An 18827-nucleotide genomic window follows, 5' to 3' on the forward strand; every position below is an offset into this window, starting at 1 on the left:
AAAACTACAGTTGTCAACAGGCCCGAAAATTAAGGCTCGGTCCCTACCTGGGCCCTCATCATACCCTGTACACACCTTTATCATTATCTAGCTGACCATTTAATTGTACAAAATAAGTTGATCACTTTGGAAATGAACTATAACATCTATGAGTTTGACATACTACACTGATGAAGACAGCATGTTAGCATAACGATGAAGACATTGATGAAGAAGTCATGGTTTATATGGAAAATATGGTTTGTGCTTGTAGATGGTCTGTTTTTGGAGAAAGAAAGTGTGTGTGTGTGTGTGTGTGTGTGTGTGTGTGTGTGTGTGTGTGTGTGTGTGTGTGTGTGTGTGTGTGTGTGTGTGTGTGTGTGTGTGTGTGTGTGTGTGTGTGTGTGTGTGTGTGTGTGTGTGTGTGTGTGTGTGTGTGTGTGTGTGCGCGCGCGTGTGTGCGTGTGTGTCAGTGTGTGCATGCACATTGTTGAAAAGGCTACCCTCACCCACCAGGGAGGGGACACTAGACTACAGGAAGAAACGGCAAGAAGGGTTCTGCTTAGCACGAAACAGACTGAAGCCAAAGAACATTGGCGTGGCCTTCGACTGCAGGGAAAGTTGGCCTGTGTTGATTCAGCTGATCACTCTGTTTCACATTCGATGTACAAAAATGCTGCTATTGGGGAGGATGTTTTAAAATTCACCATCAAAGCAAGACTACAAGTATTACCAACCAAGTACAATCTGTCAATCTGGTATCCCGACACCCACACTCCACTATAAACCATCATGATTCTGAACAACACCTAGAATCCATTGCACACATAACAAATGGATGTAGTGCATACAAAAACGTATATATTGCTCGCCACGACCGGATTGTTGACCTAGTGTCTGATGCAGTTCGAAAGCATGTGCCATCTAGTGCAGCAATGTATAAACACTCAAGAGTGTTACCAGATTGGTTTAGCTGTGCATGCGATGTCTTTGCTAACATCCCGAATACACCTGATGTTGTCTTTGTTGACACCAGACACAAGGAGGTCCTGATTCTGGAGGTGGGCTGTGTCTTTGATTTGTACATGGACCAGGCATTCCAAGATAAATATTCTAAGTATCAACCATTACTTGGAAGCATAACAAACCTGGGGTATCGCTGTAGATTTGCCATACTGATATTCGGAAGCCTGGGCCTGGGCCATGTGCATAAACTGACCATGAGTGGCCTAAGAATAGCTGACATGACAAAAAGCAAAGCCAAACAACTTGCCAAATACTGTTCTGTCTCGTCTGTTATAGGCAGTTTGTCTGTGTGGAGAAGGAGGTGCCATGTGTATCCTTAAGTGAACATGAACTGTCAACCCCGTTATATTTGTTTCCTTGTAAAATTACTTGTAATTTGTGGATTCAAATAAAGAAATCGAAATGTGTGTGTGTGTGCATGCACATTGTTGAAAAGAGGCTGAAAAGGGTGTAACAGAGCATAGCATCTGATTTCTTGTTACAATATGGAATGGAGGAAATAAAATCCAAAACGCAATGACTCATTGTGATCAATGTCTTGATTGTGGCAGCTTCCAGACATAACAGAACAATGTTTTCCTTTCTGTACTGTATTTGTGAGAGAGAGAGAGAGAGAGAGAGAGAGAGAGAGAGAGAGAGAGAGAGAGAGAGAGAGAGAGAGAGAGAGAGAGAGAGTTATTGGCATTTAAATGATTGAAGCTTGTGAATGGAAATCCAGTCACCAGAGGCAGCAGAGCAGTTAAGGTATAGATACAGAGTAAGAGGCCTCCTTACTGTAAGATACAGCGAGGGATAACGTCACAAGGAAAACACCATCACTAATGAACAATAGTATACAACAGCTTGGCATTATGCAGAAAACCTGACCACTTAGGCACATTTCATCGTCACCACAGACGGACGGACAGATGCCTATGATGATGCAACTAAACCAACAAACAAAAACAAACAGCCAGTGCCATTACAGTATCTATCTGCAGTATCTACAGTGCGATTTAGGACATTGCATTGTGACACACACACACACACACACCTCTCAAATATATCATGTGACCAGATGCTAAAGGCACTGGCAGTGGTTTTCTAAATCAATCAATCAAGCCTAGAGGATAATCAGTTAACATGCTAAACCAAAAATCCACTGCTGCAGGCAAAGGTGAATTCCCCCTTGCTATGGGCAGGGCTACTCTATTATATTCATTAAGGCAGGGCTGCCGAGAACTCTCCGGTCAGGTTTTAATGAAAAAAAATAACAATCATAACGGTCATAACAATCATCACCTCAAGTACCTTGAACGTAAATGTGCATCTACAGACTCCTAATAATCACTTGATTGATGATTATGAACGTGCCAGAACCAGCCTCAAACTGTCCACTGACACCACTACCAGACAGCAGTCCTAATGCTGTGGCCATTTGCACCGGATCCAAAGGGCCCCGGAGGGCCCATAATTCAATATGAGCCTCTAACATGCAGGCTCTGATCACATATGAAGGACTGTAATGCACCACAGTCACATGTAATAGATACTGTCACCCACCCTGCATATGAATGACTGAATGACTGAATGAATGAATGAATGGGAATTATCGATTAATTCATCGCAGACATTAGTACATTCACATGCAGAAAACCGCCCAATGATAGAACCGCAGAATTTGATTAATTGTTAACTGGTACGTTTAATTCAATAATTTCTTAACGGTGATTAATGCTTAACTATCAACATCCATAGAATGAATCAATGGTAAAGGGTGCATTTATATAGTGCTTTTATCCAAAGCGCTTTACATGGATTGTGCATTAATTCACCCATTCACACACACATTCATACACCAATGGCGGAGGAAACTATGCAAGGCACCAACCTGCATATTGGGACTTTGGGAGCAATTAGGGGGTCTTTGGGGGTCTCCCCCTCCTACCCCCCCCCCCCCCTCCTACCCCCCCCCCCCCCCCCCCACATGAAAATATAAATTGCATAAGCTATATAGAGACATATCCTATTTATGCACATATGAACCTGAATATGGCTAAAGCAACATAGGCTATATTCCGCATTTTGGAAGTAGAGCGTTCTTCCAGGGAGCTTCAAAACGCCACTGAGCAACTTCCATTGAAATTAATATAGCAGGGGCTGTCCGGCTATCCTTTATAACTCTATTCTATGATGAGCAGGCATGTACCGCTGACTGAGTGTATGAGAGTGTGTTCCTCGAGTGTACAAATGGAACATTTGTTTCATTTGTACACTCTGAGAGTTATGGGGGTTTATAGTGGGAAACTATTCCATATTCAAATCAATGTTTTGATGTCTGGCTTTAATGACATGTAGCTAGCATTGTTTAGCATCTGCATATCTAAAGAGTACTCACAGGTCGAGGTTTCCCGAAGAGGCGAGGATGGAACTGCACTGAAGACTCCATTTGCAGGCAGAGTTGCAGACACAAAAATGAAACAAAAACTGAAATACACTGCTGTCCTCAAATTCCTTGTTTGTAAAATCCTTCTTCTGTTCCAATAGCAGGATTAATTGACATCAAAACAACCATCTGGCACCAAGCACCAAACATCTCTTCTGCTCAGTCAATCACTAATTAGGTCCACCTGTGATTTCTGCACAGCATTATTGAAGGTGTCTTTGAAAATTAAAATGTTTGAGAACAACTACAAGTACATACTGTGTAGGCAGCGACGGCGCCAGGGGGGGCTTTAGCCCCCCTTGCTGGAGGCTAAGCACCCCCTGCCCACACACCTAACTGTGTTGCTAAAGCTATCAAAAGTAAACACAACCTTGCTAGGCTAGCAAGCTAACGTTGCAACAGGATCGTTGCGGTGTGTGTGTGTGTGTGTGTGTGCGTGCGTGCGTGCGTGCGTGCGTGCATGCGCGGGGGGATTCCGGATATTAAAATAATAATAGTAGTTTGAGTATGCTGGCCATGATGCATTGAATATCTGAATAGAACATTAACTAGAGTTATAAATAAGGAATAGAAACCAAGATGATGTGGTTGACATCATCCATAGTTACTATGTATAATAATAATAATATTATACATAGTAACTATGGATTATAAACCTATAATAATAATAATAATAATAGTTATTAAAATAATTATAGGCATAATAATATTATTATACATAGTAACTATGGATTATAAACCTAAAATAATAATAATAATTATAGGCATAATAATAATACAAATAATAAACATTTTAAAAACAATGACAGCTTACAATGTTAAACCCTCAGAAATCGCCGTGGTTGAGTGGTATCGACTATCGAAATATCAATACTTTTCCAAATATCATATCGAAAGGAATGTAAAATTAGGCAAAGTTCATTATAATTGATTAATTGGATGAAGGTACGTGTGCAGAATAGTTTAGAGTTCTCGGAAGAGAAGAGAAACTATGGCTGCTTAATTGTTTATTTAAGGACAATTAAAGTGCACACCTTTTTGCCTCCGTCAGCCTGTAACATTAATAGGGAATAAAGTTGAACGCAACCTTCTTTTCTGTCCCGACCTGAATCATTCTATTTGGAAATTAGCCGGTGACGGTGTCACAATAATGATTTGCATTGTTGTGTCACACTTATTATGTGTATTTACGTTATGTGGCCTATAAACAAGGACCACTGAATAATTGGAATGTCATTTGTCGTAGTATATATATATATTCATATTTTTTGACAAAATCCAGTAGCCCCTGCTAAAAAAAAACAGCCCCCCCCCATAGCTCCCCCATGCACAAATGTCTGGAGCCGTCGCTGTGTGTAGGCCCTACACCAATTTGTGGTTAGAACATCTCCCAGCATGGTCCAAAACCAAAACACAGATCTCCTTCTTCTGGTGGGGTTTCTTCTTCTTCTTCTTTGAGTTTTATGGTTACTATCACAAGGTGTATACCGCCACCAACTGGACTGGAGAGTTAACTCTGGTGGGGTTTTATGGCAGTTGGCATCCAAATAGTTGCATTACCGCCCCCTTCTGTTAATCTCAGTATCTTGTTTACAATCTATCCCATAAACCAGTTTTATTTATAAATCTAAACACTGTTCCTCATTATTATTCTCTGCTGCACTAATTATCTTCATCAGCTCTTCCACCATACTCTTTCTTTCTCTTTGGTTTGACTACCGTTCATAATAGCATGCTCCACAGACTCCTCTGTGTTCACACAGACCTGTAGGGTGCTTGCCTACCAAATTCAAAGTTATATTTAATCAGCTGTGTCCCAACGATAACCTTGTTATTATGACTTCCTCTCTCCTACTTTCGTTACTGCACTTTCTACATCCACCGCCAAAATGCAGATACTGTACTACAGACCTGTTGTGTAACATGACCCATCACCAACATGCTGCCCTCTTATTGTGTGGCATACTAACTAATATCAAACGAAAGACATCATCCATATGGGCTATATATATGCACACAGAATAACTCAAACTTGGTTCTCAAACTTTTTAATTTCAAGGATAACTCTGAGTGTACAAATGAGTGTACAAATGGAAGCAAATGGACCCAGCTTACAGGTCAATTTGGTTCCATTTTGTACACTCTCAGAGTTACACACCCAGGCCTACAGGGCCATTTGGAACCCACTCAAGGACACACGCACAATACCAGCACTCTGTTTGACCAGAACGGAACAGAGCCTTTCATTAGCATCATCGGTAACACCTGTGAAGGAAGTAGGGAATGGGCCCAATAAGTTATTTCCAAAATGGCATGTGCATATAGCCCATTAGCTCCAAAAAGGAACCTGTTGCTCTCTCTCTCTTACTGCACTCATAACTCTGTCACAGAATCCATCTTAACAACAATGTTTGGACTAAACTAAAGAAAAGATGATGAGTCACACAGAAAGACAAATGGCCCCATGCAATTCTTTCCCTTCATTTGTCTTCTTTTTTCCCTTGGTGTGAGCTGCACCACTTTTTCAATTTTTGAGAGCTGAATAACTATTAACTTTATGACTGTGTGCATGAGGAGATAAATGACAGAGTAAAAGTGCGGCCCTAGTCCAATCCTTAACCGTTACTACTGTGCAGTTCGTGAACAAATGTATTCAGTGGTGAAGTCGCATTAAGCAGAACAAATTAAGAGTTTAACATATACTAAACTTAAATGGTATGATAGGTTGGTGTCACATGCCAGAAGAAGAAGTCAAAGAGTTTACGTCCGTCTGACTTGACTGTGCTAAGCTAAGCTTTGACAAAAGTTAACAATTACTACATAAGTGCTTCACAAGAACAATTGGCAGCAAATAAAATGTGCTTTTACTTACATAATGTATCAACTATCAAACTCTCTCTCTCTCACCCAACATGTTTGAGGCAGATGGCTGCCCACCCAGAGTTGCTTGGGATTTCTTCTGTTAAAGAGGTGTTTCTTCCTCTCTACCATCGCCAAACGTTTGCTCAAGGGGAACCGTCGTGTTTCTGCTCTACATGTAAAGTGCTCTGAGACAACTTGTGAGTTTGGCACTAGAATGAAAATTTAATTGAATTGTGCATGCTGTGTCCGTTTATGCATGGCCGGATTATGGACAATGTGGCTGGTGTGCCCATGGTGCCATTGACTTCCAGGGCCCTTATAGCCATGTTTACTCAAATATATTAATTTAACATTTAAATATGCGGGCCCCTTCACTCTGACTGGAGTATAAATACCCTCCTAGTCTTGCGTGCCAGACTGTGTCGCCTCCTAAAAATGTGAAGTGGATGTGACGCCTCCGCCCTGCTTCCGTTACATCTCTCAAGAGTTACGTTATTGTTAAACATCTGCAATACTTAATTACTTAAAAAGTCTACACAATTAGAGAATGTAATTGTTATTTTGATCATCGTTTGCATGTCATCTCTCCTAATGGTACCAACATCAACACAGTATGGAATATTCAACAACAAAATATTGCTAAATCTCATCAAATGGTGCTCATGTCTCATAAATGCCCAATACATAATGTAAAAAAGGTTGAAAACGGCATTCTGTTCTACGTAGCAATCTTACAGGTTGGTGTTTGGGGACGACCTAATGGCGCCACTCCCCGCACTACTGTTGTACTCTGTGTGCAAGACACATTTGTTTGTGATGATCGGACGGGGGTTTGCGGCGAAGCAAAAACAAAAACAAAAACAACACCGTGTTCCTGGCATTAGAACCTGAACATGGGACATCTTGAGTACTTTTTAAAAGGCATGGCTTCATCAATTATTCACACTTCCTGACACACATGTTCCACATGTTTGCTTTCCCATACATTAATATTTCAGCCCCCGCCACTCCCCACGACCCACACACACACACACACACACACACTCACACACATCCTCCACTCAGCCACTCCCAGTGGACATTTTGTCCACATAAATCACACGGTGACATGAGGGAAGGACTAAGATGTCCTCCTTGGCCATCGCTACTTAGGGCAGAATTTACCTCCATTGAGCTATGGGTCCCCTGGCTTATAGCGGGGGTTTCAGATGTCACGTAAAAGCATGAGATACACTCAATCACATATCTATTGCATTATTGCCACAGCGGACACACTCTTATAGTATTTCAGCGCGTATGGTGGATTAGATTTTTGCCCACATTTAGCCTTGTGTCATTTGTTATGTTCTTACAACAATGTTTACATAGGCTACTCCTTTTTATCCACTGTCATTTTGCTAAGCCATGTCTTCTTTGTAAAGCAATTTGTAAAATGAATCTCTTCAGAATAATATTATCATTATTAGTTATCATTGGCATCACGGATCGCAACACATTTGTTGCATGATTCATCGTGTTGACCTCAAAGGAGGCTATCTTGTATTTTCTGCTACAAAATTGGATGTGTGAAGGTTTATATTAAATTATTATAAATAATAAATGGGATTATTAGATTGTATTGAACAACAAGGTTCTCTGTCCTGTCTATAACAGTACTGACACCATGTATAAATAGATACTGTCTGACACCATGTAGATTGTAGATGGACGATTTAACCCATTTTGGGTGGGAACCCCTTTTGGTGTTAGCATTATGTTATGCTTTATGGAGAATTTACGTCGTGTGTGTCTGAGCTAATGGAATAAGAGCGCCCCCTCACTTGTCCTCTGACCACTCGAAGCACCTCACATTCACCCATTAACCCCCTCATTCAGAGATTCACTGACACACAGAGGTCAAAGGCTACCTCACATTCACCCATTAACCCACTCATTCAGAGATTCACTGACACACAGAGGTCAAAGGCTACTATACTGTGTGCGTGTGCGCGTGCGATTGTGTGCCTACAGCCCACTGTGCAGTTTATATCATATTAGGGCATTTAACACAGATGACAAAGCCATTGACACTGCCAGCCACTTCCTCGACGGAACATCAGGACCTGAAAGTCCTCCTATATGGATGGAATGATGAGAGAGTGCATGGAAATCTGACATGGCAGATGACCTCAAGAGGCGGCTCTCTTCCCCTCTACGGGGCCCTTCCGCAGGTTTTCAGAGTGGGAACTGCGCCAGGCGGGAAAACTGACACTGCGGGTGCTAAGCCAAGGCACAGCTTTAGATGGGGAAAGAGGTGCACCACCTACTTAGACACAGTGCAGCGCTACAGCGGAGCTAGTAGGCGCACCAGCTTTAGACACCATACGACAGGACACAGCGGGGCAAACGCCACTGCAGAGCCCAAGACTCTGATGATACTATAGAACGGAGATACGCAGTATGCATACAGCACAACACGTATGGTGCATTTCACATTTTGTCTACAGGATTTTTGACAATCTTCACCCGGATAAATGTGCTTTGGTCTTGATATCTCCCACTGCCCAGAGATCTGCCCCCCCCCCCCCCCTCCTTCTTCCACCTCCTACGTCAGTATTGATCGCGTGGGCTCCACTGGACAGAGCTATGGAAAAGGCCACGGGGATCAATTTCCTCTGAATTTCAATCCTTCCCTGTGCTGTCACTCATGGAGAACCAACACTGTTCCCTACATGAACTCTCTCTGGCTCTCTTCTTATCTCTGATGGTGGAGTTAGTGCTTCAGGCAGTCTGAAGAGCTTATATAGCATATGCTGTATGTTCATTGTCCTATTTGAGGGGCTCTATAGCCTCTCCAATGCATTTCTTTTGAAGATTATGTCAGGTGGCTGAAAAGGCGATCTCGGCAAGGTGGGCGTTTGGACAGTTAAGGCGTCAAAAGGCAATCCTGGCGGTATTAAAATAGTTAAAATGTCCGATCTACAAACTCACAACGTGTAGATCGGCTAGTTGAACTATTTTAAAATGTTTTTCAAAATAGTTAAATAATTTTAAAAAGGCAAATAAGTTTAGGGGTAATTGTTAGGGGTGTTAGGGGTGATTGTTCCCTCATACATGCTCTGCTGCCCCTAGTGGTGTGCATTGTGCTGTGCCAGGATCCTCACTGAGACTAATAAACCAAAACTAACGCAGGGAGTCAAACGTTGTGTGATGAAATAACATGACATCGGAAAGAACAGCCCTCTTGTGTGATCTTTACAGTATGTGGTTTCCTGGGGACGGAGAAATCTAAATCTGCCTTGGCAGCACACTGGCTGCCTTTTGTCTTTACGAACGCCGTAACGTGTGTGAAGAATAACAACGATGCGTCGTCAGCGAGGACGATCGCTATGAAGCCGCTCACCAGTGGTGGGAAAAGTACTCCGATTTTCACTTAACCCATTTTGACCTGAGATCAGATTCTAAAATGTCTTCTACATCCTGACAGTTTTCTGAAAAAGCTATGTTTCTATGTCAGTCGTTCTTCGATTTTTCAAAAATAGCAGATCTACAAGCTCATAGCGCGCCACCGAGTGGCACTGAAAAGTGCAGGCATCAAAATAATACTTAAAGCACCAAAAGTTAAAGTTAAAGTATGAGGTGAAAATGGTTTATTATCTTGAAAATAGCCGATCTACAAGCCTGCACATTGTGAGCTTGTAGATCTAGTTACTTTGCCATTTTTCAAATGGTTGGTGTGTTTTGTAATAATAAGTAGTAACTAAAGTGTTGTGGAGTAAAAAGTACAATATTTCCTTCTGAGATGTATTGGTAGTAAAAGTATAAACAATATATACTCAAATACTCAAGAAAAGTACAACTACCTCAGAATTGTACTGAAGTACAGTACTCAAATATATGTACTTAGTTACATTCCACCACCGCCCCTCACACCCCCATGCAGACCATGGCCTCACAACCTCACAGAGGGAAATCTCCAGCCAACCTCGTCTCAATAGCCTCCACTCACAAGTCACTCAAAGTAACCAAGTACATTTACTCAAGTGCTTGTAAAACCACTTTAACCCTGTATGGTTGAGCGGAGTCAGCTGACAAGCTCAAGTCGTGAGCTTGTCGATTGAGCTTGTCGATTCTATTTCCGGCAAAAGCTTTCCCTAAAATAATGGCCTAGTACAATTTTGAGGTACTTTACTTTTACTATACTTGAGTATTTACCCAATGTCCCAATACTTCACACTTGATAACTATTTTATACTGTATTCCAGCTAATCAAAAACAGCTGATCTAGAAGCTGTGATCTTCACTGGTACTTTTTCATCCCCTTTTCTCCCCAATGTAGTCGCTGCGGCGCCGCCAATAGTCGTTGCTGTTGTGCCCTAGTGGCTCACCTGCCAGTGAGGAGCCCCCACCGGGAGGAAGTAGAGCCTCCGTCCCACTCCTCCCATTCCAACACTCCCTGCTGACAGACTCCGCCCCCAGCCCGTTGGAGTACAAGGCCCAATTGTGTTTGTATCTATCTAGACACTCGCCAAAGCCGGATGCACCGTGGTGGATTCGAACTCCCAGACTCAGACTCAGTTACACTACCCATGAAATCAGAGATTTCTTTGCATTCCTAAGTCAATAATTTGATGACCGGGTCATCGGTCAATAGGACACCCTTCGAGTCTCCTATAGAAGAGACTCGGTTCACCGGTCATGAAGTTATTGCCTTAGGAATGCGACAAAAACAAACATTTATCAAACAAAAAAAGATCTTGCAATGAATTCAAGGCTTCATGGGGTGTGTAATTGATAGAAAATACGTTTTTTTTAAAGTGTATATTGATTTCAATACTGTTATATTCTTATAAAGTGGTATGGCTTTTACTTAAGTAAATCTGAGTACTTCTTCCACGACTCACTGTCAGTCGCCTACTGGGTTTCCAACACGGGGAGCAGCAGGACTTGTCGTCAGAGATTCATCTAGAATATACAGTAGAGGAATCTCCAATGACAAGTCCCCGCTGTGGTCCTCGTTTCATCTGAATTCCACAGCCAGGATAAAAAGTGACAGTTGACTGTTCTGTTATGAGCGAACACTATACTCAAATGTGTAAAGTTCCAGAGCGAATTCACATCAACCCCTTTATCAAGCAACTCTTTTGATAAACTATTGAACTATTTTGTTACTTCCACCCAATTTTGCAGTGACAGCAGGGGTGCTAGCTATTTTTTGATCACATACGACTGTGGGAGCCGTGTGGGAGTCGGAGAAGACAAAAGGACAAAGAAGAAAGTGCAATACAAAAAAAGAGAGGTTGGAGAAAATGGAGAGAGGGAGATAATGACATAAACAGAGGAGACATTAACCATGGGGCGGTGAGGGAGAGAGATTCTGGGTGACATATTACAGAGCCACTAATGTCTTCCGTCTAGGACACAGAAGGTTTCATTTATAGATCCTGAGTCGGGGACAACAGGAACAAGTTCAGTGATATTAAAATCACGTTACCGTTTCCCCCCCACATGCAGTCCTGTTTGACTAGAACACTGCGCCACCTAGAGGCCTGTTGACTCCATGAATGCAGCATGCACATAGGCTCTCTAACAAGCTTATTGCAGCTGAACTCATGCATTGCACGTTGTTTCATCGAGCGAACGCATCAACAACACACGTATTTACCTGCTGTTGCTTAATATTATATGAGAGTAGGTCACGGACCGCCAAATTGATATGTTGTTGGCCGTGGATCGCTATTGCAATTTATTTTTCTCAAAGAATGATCTAAATAGATTTTTCCAAATAAAACAAATCTAACTTACGTTGAAACTTTCGTATCAGGGACCCCTCTCAACCAGATAGGATTTGTGCATTTGTTTGAAAAATAATTCAAAATTGATTTTTCCAAATAAAAAGTCTAAGGAAACGTTGAAAATAAGTGCTATGAATAAATCAAAAGCCAAAGTATGACATAAGGAAACAATGGTATAACTTGATTTGGATGGTAAATAAATGCACCTCCTCCAGGACCACTACCTTGAGAAGCACTGGCGCATGGCAACTTCCAACCGTTTATCTTTTTTTTTTAAATGACTGCATCTCCACTCAGTGTGCCTGAGTTGTCTAGAGATAATATGAGCAAATCTAAGATGTCTTCTTCTTCCTCTGACAAGCTCGTCCTCTGAGGGTATACGTATACACTGGAGCACAAACCCTGCCGGCAACGCAAGACTTATCTGACTAAAAGTAATTTCCTGTTTACAGAATACATCAATATTTTAACGCCTAGCCTCAAGGACAGACCTGAGTGAATGTTACAATGCCATTGCAACAATGTGTCATAAAAAACAATACAGACTAGCACTGATCAACAATATGGAATCCTTGGTTCTAAACGATAAACAAATATGGCGTTCCAGCCACAAACTAGAAGGTTGTCTATGTGGCTGTGTTGGTTTTCACACATGATAAATACAGAAATAGCTGCGTTCCAATTATTCGTGTCAACCATGATGTACTAGAACTTGAGGATAATTACAGTATGCAGAGTTCAATCAAATTCTGTTCATGTCTGAGAGAAACAAACCAACCGCTGAGCTTCATAGTCACCAATAAATAACACTACACGCATAATCAGTGACTAGTCAGTGATTAAAAATACACTTCAAGGAATAATGTGCAGCATGCATGTGCTCTCAGCGTAATAAGCATTGCCCTCGATCGTGTTTCTTGAAAAATAATGATTTCCGCTGAAGAGTCTTCATCCTTAGGAAACTGAAACCATAGGACATATTTAGAATGTTCATAAATAAAGTGCATCTCGGTTGGGTTGGGTAAAGCTATGTCTGGAGGAAAAAGCCTTCATCTGGCCGAGTCTAGGGTTGCAAATAGATATTCAACTGGCAATGTCTTTTTTGTCTATTCCCCTCTGAAAAAAGTAAAGCTTATACTGATTAAATTTGCATAACATGTCAATTTAAACAGAGGTTCTACGATAGTCACCGAAATAAGATTTTGCTTTAGCACCATACACACTTTGTTTGATCCCCTTCACACCACAATCGTGTACAACTTCACCACGAGTACTCGATTTGATTTATTTATTTTGGCAGACAAGGGAACTATCCCACGCATGCACATTGTACTGGAGTGCAACAAAACAGTGGACATCATTTTGGTCAGAAATCACTTAATATTCTGTGATTATCATCAAATACTTGCTTGCCATTCACCTAAATGTCAAAACTCAGAACTGAAGTCGACCTGTGCATGCATCAATAATGCATAAATATAACACTCGTTAGTACTTGCGCGCTCTGCTTGCACAAGTGATAACCAGGTTTATAAACTAAAGCAGTGGTCTTCAACGTGCATAGAAATGTTTGATAGCACTATCAGTGTTGTGTTGGATTCATGTACCTTAACCCTGCAAGACTCACCGTTGGAACATTACAACCATTTATATTTTAATTAATTAATTCATATTTTTTCTGTTCTTTTTTCACCTAAACATCATCATTGATGTTCATTGTCTTGCAATGCCATTGGTGATATTTGATATTTGCATATAAATACCCCCCCACAGAGGCAGAAATTCACACAATGTTTGGACTGAATTTTTTACATTTAACCTTTGACCTTTAACCCTGAAAAAAGTAAACAAAAATACCATCACAGAAAGATGTGGCGGCCTCCCTGTAGCAACTCTGAGGACCCCCTAGGGGTCTCGGACCCCGTGTTGAAGAACTAAAGTTCTTCTACTCTATTCCAAATGATACCGGAAGTGGTGGAGCATATACAAAGCATAGCGACAATGGAAGTTATGTCTCACCTTGGCATCATTAAATTAATTTGAAATTGAACAATATTTACATACAAGGTTTTCACTCGGCAGCAGAGACAATGGAAGGAATGCGTCACCTTGGCTCATGTTTGAGTTTGAGCTGGAAGCATTCAGATGCAATGCAGTCTGGGAAGCTTTTGACCACAGATTAGTGCATGAATAGAAGGGGAGAATGACTGTATTTCTTTGCCCTTTCAATGTGGAATTCTCTTTTTGTAGGATTTAAATGCACATTCATTCAAAAAGGCAGTGGTTCTTAATTTTAAGCAGTGTCTTAAATACCTGTTATCGTGCCATAATCCATATATATATATATATATATAAAACCTCAAATATATTATTACTTTTATAACACATTTCCAGTGATTAGTAGCAAGATATGTGCCCTTGGGTAAAGCATGGTGTGTGATATTCAAGAGAGGGTAAAAAGGAATATTCCAAATCGTTTAGCCCTGGGGCTTAAAGCGTCAGATTTCTGCAAGCCATTAGGTAATCAATAACCCTGATTGGACAAAATGATTAGCAAGTTAGAGGAATATGAAGTCAAGTTGAAACTTCTGTCCAAATGTACCGCATGATTCTCACCGGTTTCCATCGATTTATGAATGAGGGGGAATGAACCTGGAAGGGCTTCAAGTCATTAACGATCGCCCCAAGTCATTTGTGACATTCAAAGAGCCATTTGCTGAAAACTGGCACAAAAAATTGACAATTTGATCATTCACTTCTGCAGTAAAAAAAAATCTGCCCTCGGGTCATGTTTTTATTACAGCATTCTGATCAATGTTTTTTGCATCACTTCTGTGAGAAGTATTCTGCATGGGGGGGCTCGGCTGCTGAATCATTATTTATCCGTTTATGAAGCAGATATCCAACAAACGATGCATTTCCTATTGACTGAATTATGTAATGCCAGGGGGTGGGGGGGTGGGGGGGTAGTTAGAAAATACCGTAAATCCCAGCCCTCATGCTCATGAAGACCAGCGAGTCTCAACCTTTTAGGCAGTGACCCCCCCCCCCCCCATGTGAGCATGTAGATCAGCTATTTTCACAATTAATATTTGACAATTTGGCCATTGTTTGACTTCATGTGTTGATTACATTTAGAGGTATTGCAAAAATCTTATAAGTCCTTAAATTGTCACTTTAGAAATATACTGTATTGGTCTGTTTACTGTTGAGTGAGAAAACACTGTTGCACAGTCATGCTAGTGTTAAGAAAATAATCTGGGGACACTCCCAAAATAATTTTGGGGACCCCCTGGGGGTCCCACAGATTAAGAACCACATAGACAAGCATACAAACGTCCCATCGCGTGACGGATAAGCAGGAAACCTGCCCCCGTACAAAATGCCCAAATAGGCCAGATTCTCCAGGTTGCCTCGTTTACACCCTCTGCATCTCCCACAGGGTGTCTCTCCATCTGCCATCGCTCCCTTTTCAAAGCTCCTCTCTCCGCTGCTCTCTTTGTCATGCTGGCTGCATTCACCTCTTCCTCTCTCTATCCATCATCTGGCTCTCTTCAGCTCTACTCCTTTTCAGAGTGTCTTTCTTTCTTTCCTCTCCCCACACACTCTTCCGCTTTGCCTTTCTTGTCTCCCATAGCTACACGGCCTATATTCGGTTTTTTCTTTCCCTCTAGCGAGCCCTCGTCCCTTTCTCTGTCTCCCCTCTCTCTCTCTCTCTCTCTCTCCCTCTCTCTCTCTCTCCCCTGTGAGAGATGGAGGCTGCAGTAGTGTGAGCTCACTATCATCCCATCTAAATGGGATGTGTGGCCTCACTCTACAGCTATCTGATCTTTCCGGACGGGTCGGGGAGGAGAGAGCAGCAACCTCTTTCGCCACCTCAACGCCTCACTGAGCTGCTCCGCCATTATTTGTTTTTGCCACCCCACAAAAACAACCCTGCGGTATAAGAACACAACACGTCGTGGTCGGTCACAGTTCACGTCACGTCTTAAAGATTCCCAGACAGGCAACCCAGCTGGGCCAATCGATCACTGCTGCCCATACCGTATAGCTCAGTGTCGTAAGAACCCTCTTCTGTACCGCTAATGACGTATGATTTGTGCAAAAGAGGAGAAGAAAGAGGTCCTTCGGGTAGAAGATTATTATCGGCTTAATACTGGAGTCAAAGATAAAGATGAGAGGGTGGAAGAAGCTGCGTTCATTCCCTGCTATCTATCCGTGATAATGAACGTCTTGTGTGCAGAATATCATATTCGTCGCACTTCGAGCTCATTTGTATGTTTCTGAACCATGTCCATAATGTGTACCATTGAACCATATCAAACCAATTTGCATTTCATGCTAATGAAGGATTTGGTTTCTTTTTTTGTACGCTCAATGTGTGATAAGTGAAGCTATAAGTGATAAGCTATAAGCTATAAGTGAAGTCCATGGTTTCTGCTGACCGAGCCCGATGGAAGTGCAGTTGTGAAACGCTCAGTTTCCAATGCACACATGCACGCGCACACACACACACACACACACACACACACACACACACACAGTAACCCATATAAATCATGAAGGGGACAGATCTGAATAGTGTGTGTGTGTGTGTGTGTGTGTGTGTGTGTGGGGGGGGGGGGGGGGGTGGGTGGGGCATGACCCCCCTGCCCCACTCCGTTACAGTCTGGCGCCCCTGCCTTACAGTCTTTACTGTAACCCTTACAGTTCCAGGGTCTGTAACTATCAGAGTTACAGACCCTTACAGTTCCAGGGTCTGTAACTATCAGAGTTACAGACCCTTACTGGTCCCTCTGGACCCCTGCAGGGCCAAACGTTGAGACACACATCGTATACAGCGTACATACAGCAAATACAGCAAACCGCACATCCACGCATGCAGGGTGCACACATGACTGGGACTTACGTGTTCGGTAGCGGTGGTGCGGCCGCGTGGCGGGGCCCTTGGCGGAGCCCCCACGGTTCCAGCGCGAGGTGGGCTTGACGGCGGGCGACGGCGGCGAGGTGGGCGGCTGTACTTTGGCGGTGGTCTTCGCGGCGGCAGTGGTGGACGACGCGGCGGCGGTCGTTGTGGAAGTCTGTCCCGACTTGGAGCTGGAGGCTCCGTTGCGTCCGATGCCGCTTCCTTTCTTGGCGGGAGGCAGCGGCGGGGTCACCCGAGCGGCGCGGGTCGTCGTCGTTGCCGCCGTGGCGCCACCACCGGAGGAGGGGGCGGTCTCGCTGACGCGCGTGCCCACGTGGTTGTGGAGGTGTGGCACGCGGCCATCTCCGTTGGCGCCGGCGCTCCCATTGGCCGAGTGGTTGGCCGGCGGCCCCAGGAGCCGGGTCCTCGGTGCCGGGGCCGTGCCGTCGGCCGCCAGCGGGGTGGTGTTCGACACCGTCGCAATGGTGGTGGTGGTGGAGGAGGGGGCGGTGCTGTCGGGAACGTCCACGGGCCCTTTGGGCACAGTGCTGGGCTTGGAGAGGAAGATGGGGTCCTGGCCGATGCTCCCCTTGGGGTCCACCAGGTCGGTGGGCACGTAGTCCTGCACGGAGCCCACCACGATCCACTTGAGCAGCATGAGGCTGAGGCCCAGGCCCACGAAGCCCATGACCAGCGGCACGGCGCACAGCCATGTCTGCTGCCGGGGCCACACGGCGCAGGGCCCGCAGCGCAGGGGTCCTCCTCCGCCGGGGCCCCCGCCCCGGGGAGACGACTGTTCGCTTCCGGGCTCCTCTAGCGTCATGGCCGCCAGCGCTATGCCCGAACGCTCGCTCATCATGGCCCCGAAGAAGAACAAACAAAAAAAGGTTCCTCTCTCCCGCTGGCTTCTCTGTCGTTATATGGCGTGTGTCGGTGGTATCAAACCGGAGGCCCGGTGACGACGGCGGGCCATGTGCCACGTGGTACGGAAGCAACGCGGGGCATCTTACCTAAACGCCCACGCGACACCCTATAGCCTACAGTGTAATTAAGTATAGCTACAGTACATGCGCACACATGCACACACACACAATCAACACATGAGCTCACACGCACGCTCACACGCACGCACTCACTCACTCAAACACACACGCGCGCGCACACACACACACACGCACGCACACTCACTCACTCACGCACGCACACTCGACAGCAAACCCACGGTCACGAACTAGTAATTAAAAGCTGGCCGAGCACACAGTTGCAAGACAAGCAAATAAACCTCTCCTCCTCCTCGCCTCTAGGCGGAGGGCATTGCACATAGACACAAGCACGCACGCACACACAGGTGACAGGTGAGAGAGGCAGCTAGGGTGCGCAGTAATGTTATGTATCCAAGCGAGAATAAATTCCAGAATGCTTTAATACTCCTCCCATGAGGTTAAAGGGGGAAAACCGCCAGAAAAAGCACGAGGCAGTAAAGGTATTGATCCGCCGTGTGGATGGATGGATGGAGGAATATATAAATCCATGTGCGTTATAATGCCAGCCAGCCTATGTATGTATATGGCAGCACCGTCTCCCGTTCCAATTGGCCGCTGTAGTGTTCAGCACCACCTCGCCTCCTCGATGTGATCCAAACCACACAATTTCACTCCTCTCGTTTTCTTCATGTTTCTTTTTTTTTGTATTCGTATTTTGTACAAACCCCACGCTCTTAAATGTTGCGTATTCACTTAAGTTAAGAGAAGATCCATTTCCTCCCCGACACCTCTTTTTTTTCCCTTCTTCTTCTTCTTGCAGGTGTCTTCAACTTAGCCCCCCGGGCTGCTTCCACCAGCAGCTCTGCTCCTTC

At 43.9% G+C, this 18827-nt stretch overlaps 1 protein-coding gene across 1 annotated transcript in view; it reads right to left on the reverse strand.

Annotated features, from left to right (window-relative positions):
- Positions 1 to 17828, reverse strand: part of nrg3b (neuregulin 3b) — a gene marked incomplete at both ends in the record, with an annotated part of 232394 nt that extends 214566 nt beyond the window's left edge. The window contains one exon of the mRNA XM_080789989.1: positions 16976 to 17828. Within this exon, the coding sequence (XP_080646115.1) occupies positions 16976 to 17828 (853 nt within the window). The remainder of the gene's footprint in view (positions 1 to 16975) is intronic.
- Between the last annotated feature and the right edge of the window lie 999 nt (positions 17829 to 18827).

This window comes from Protomyctophum bolini, assembly GCF_963924005.1.
Source record: "Protomyctophum bolini genome assembly, chromosome: 18".
Taxonomy (NCBI): Eukaryota; Metazoa; Chordata; class Actinopteri; order Myctophiformes; family Myctophidae; genus Protomyctophum; species Protomyctophum bolini.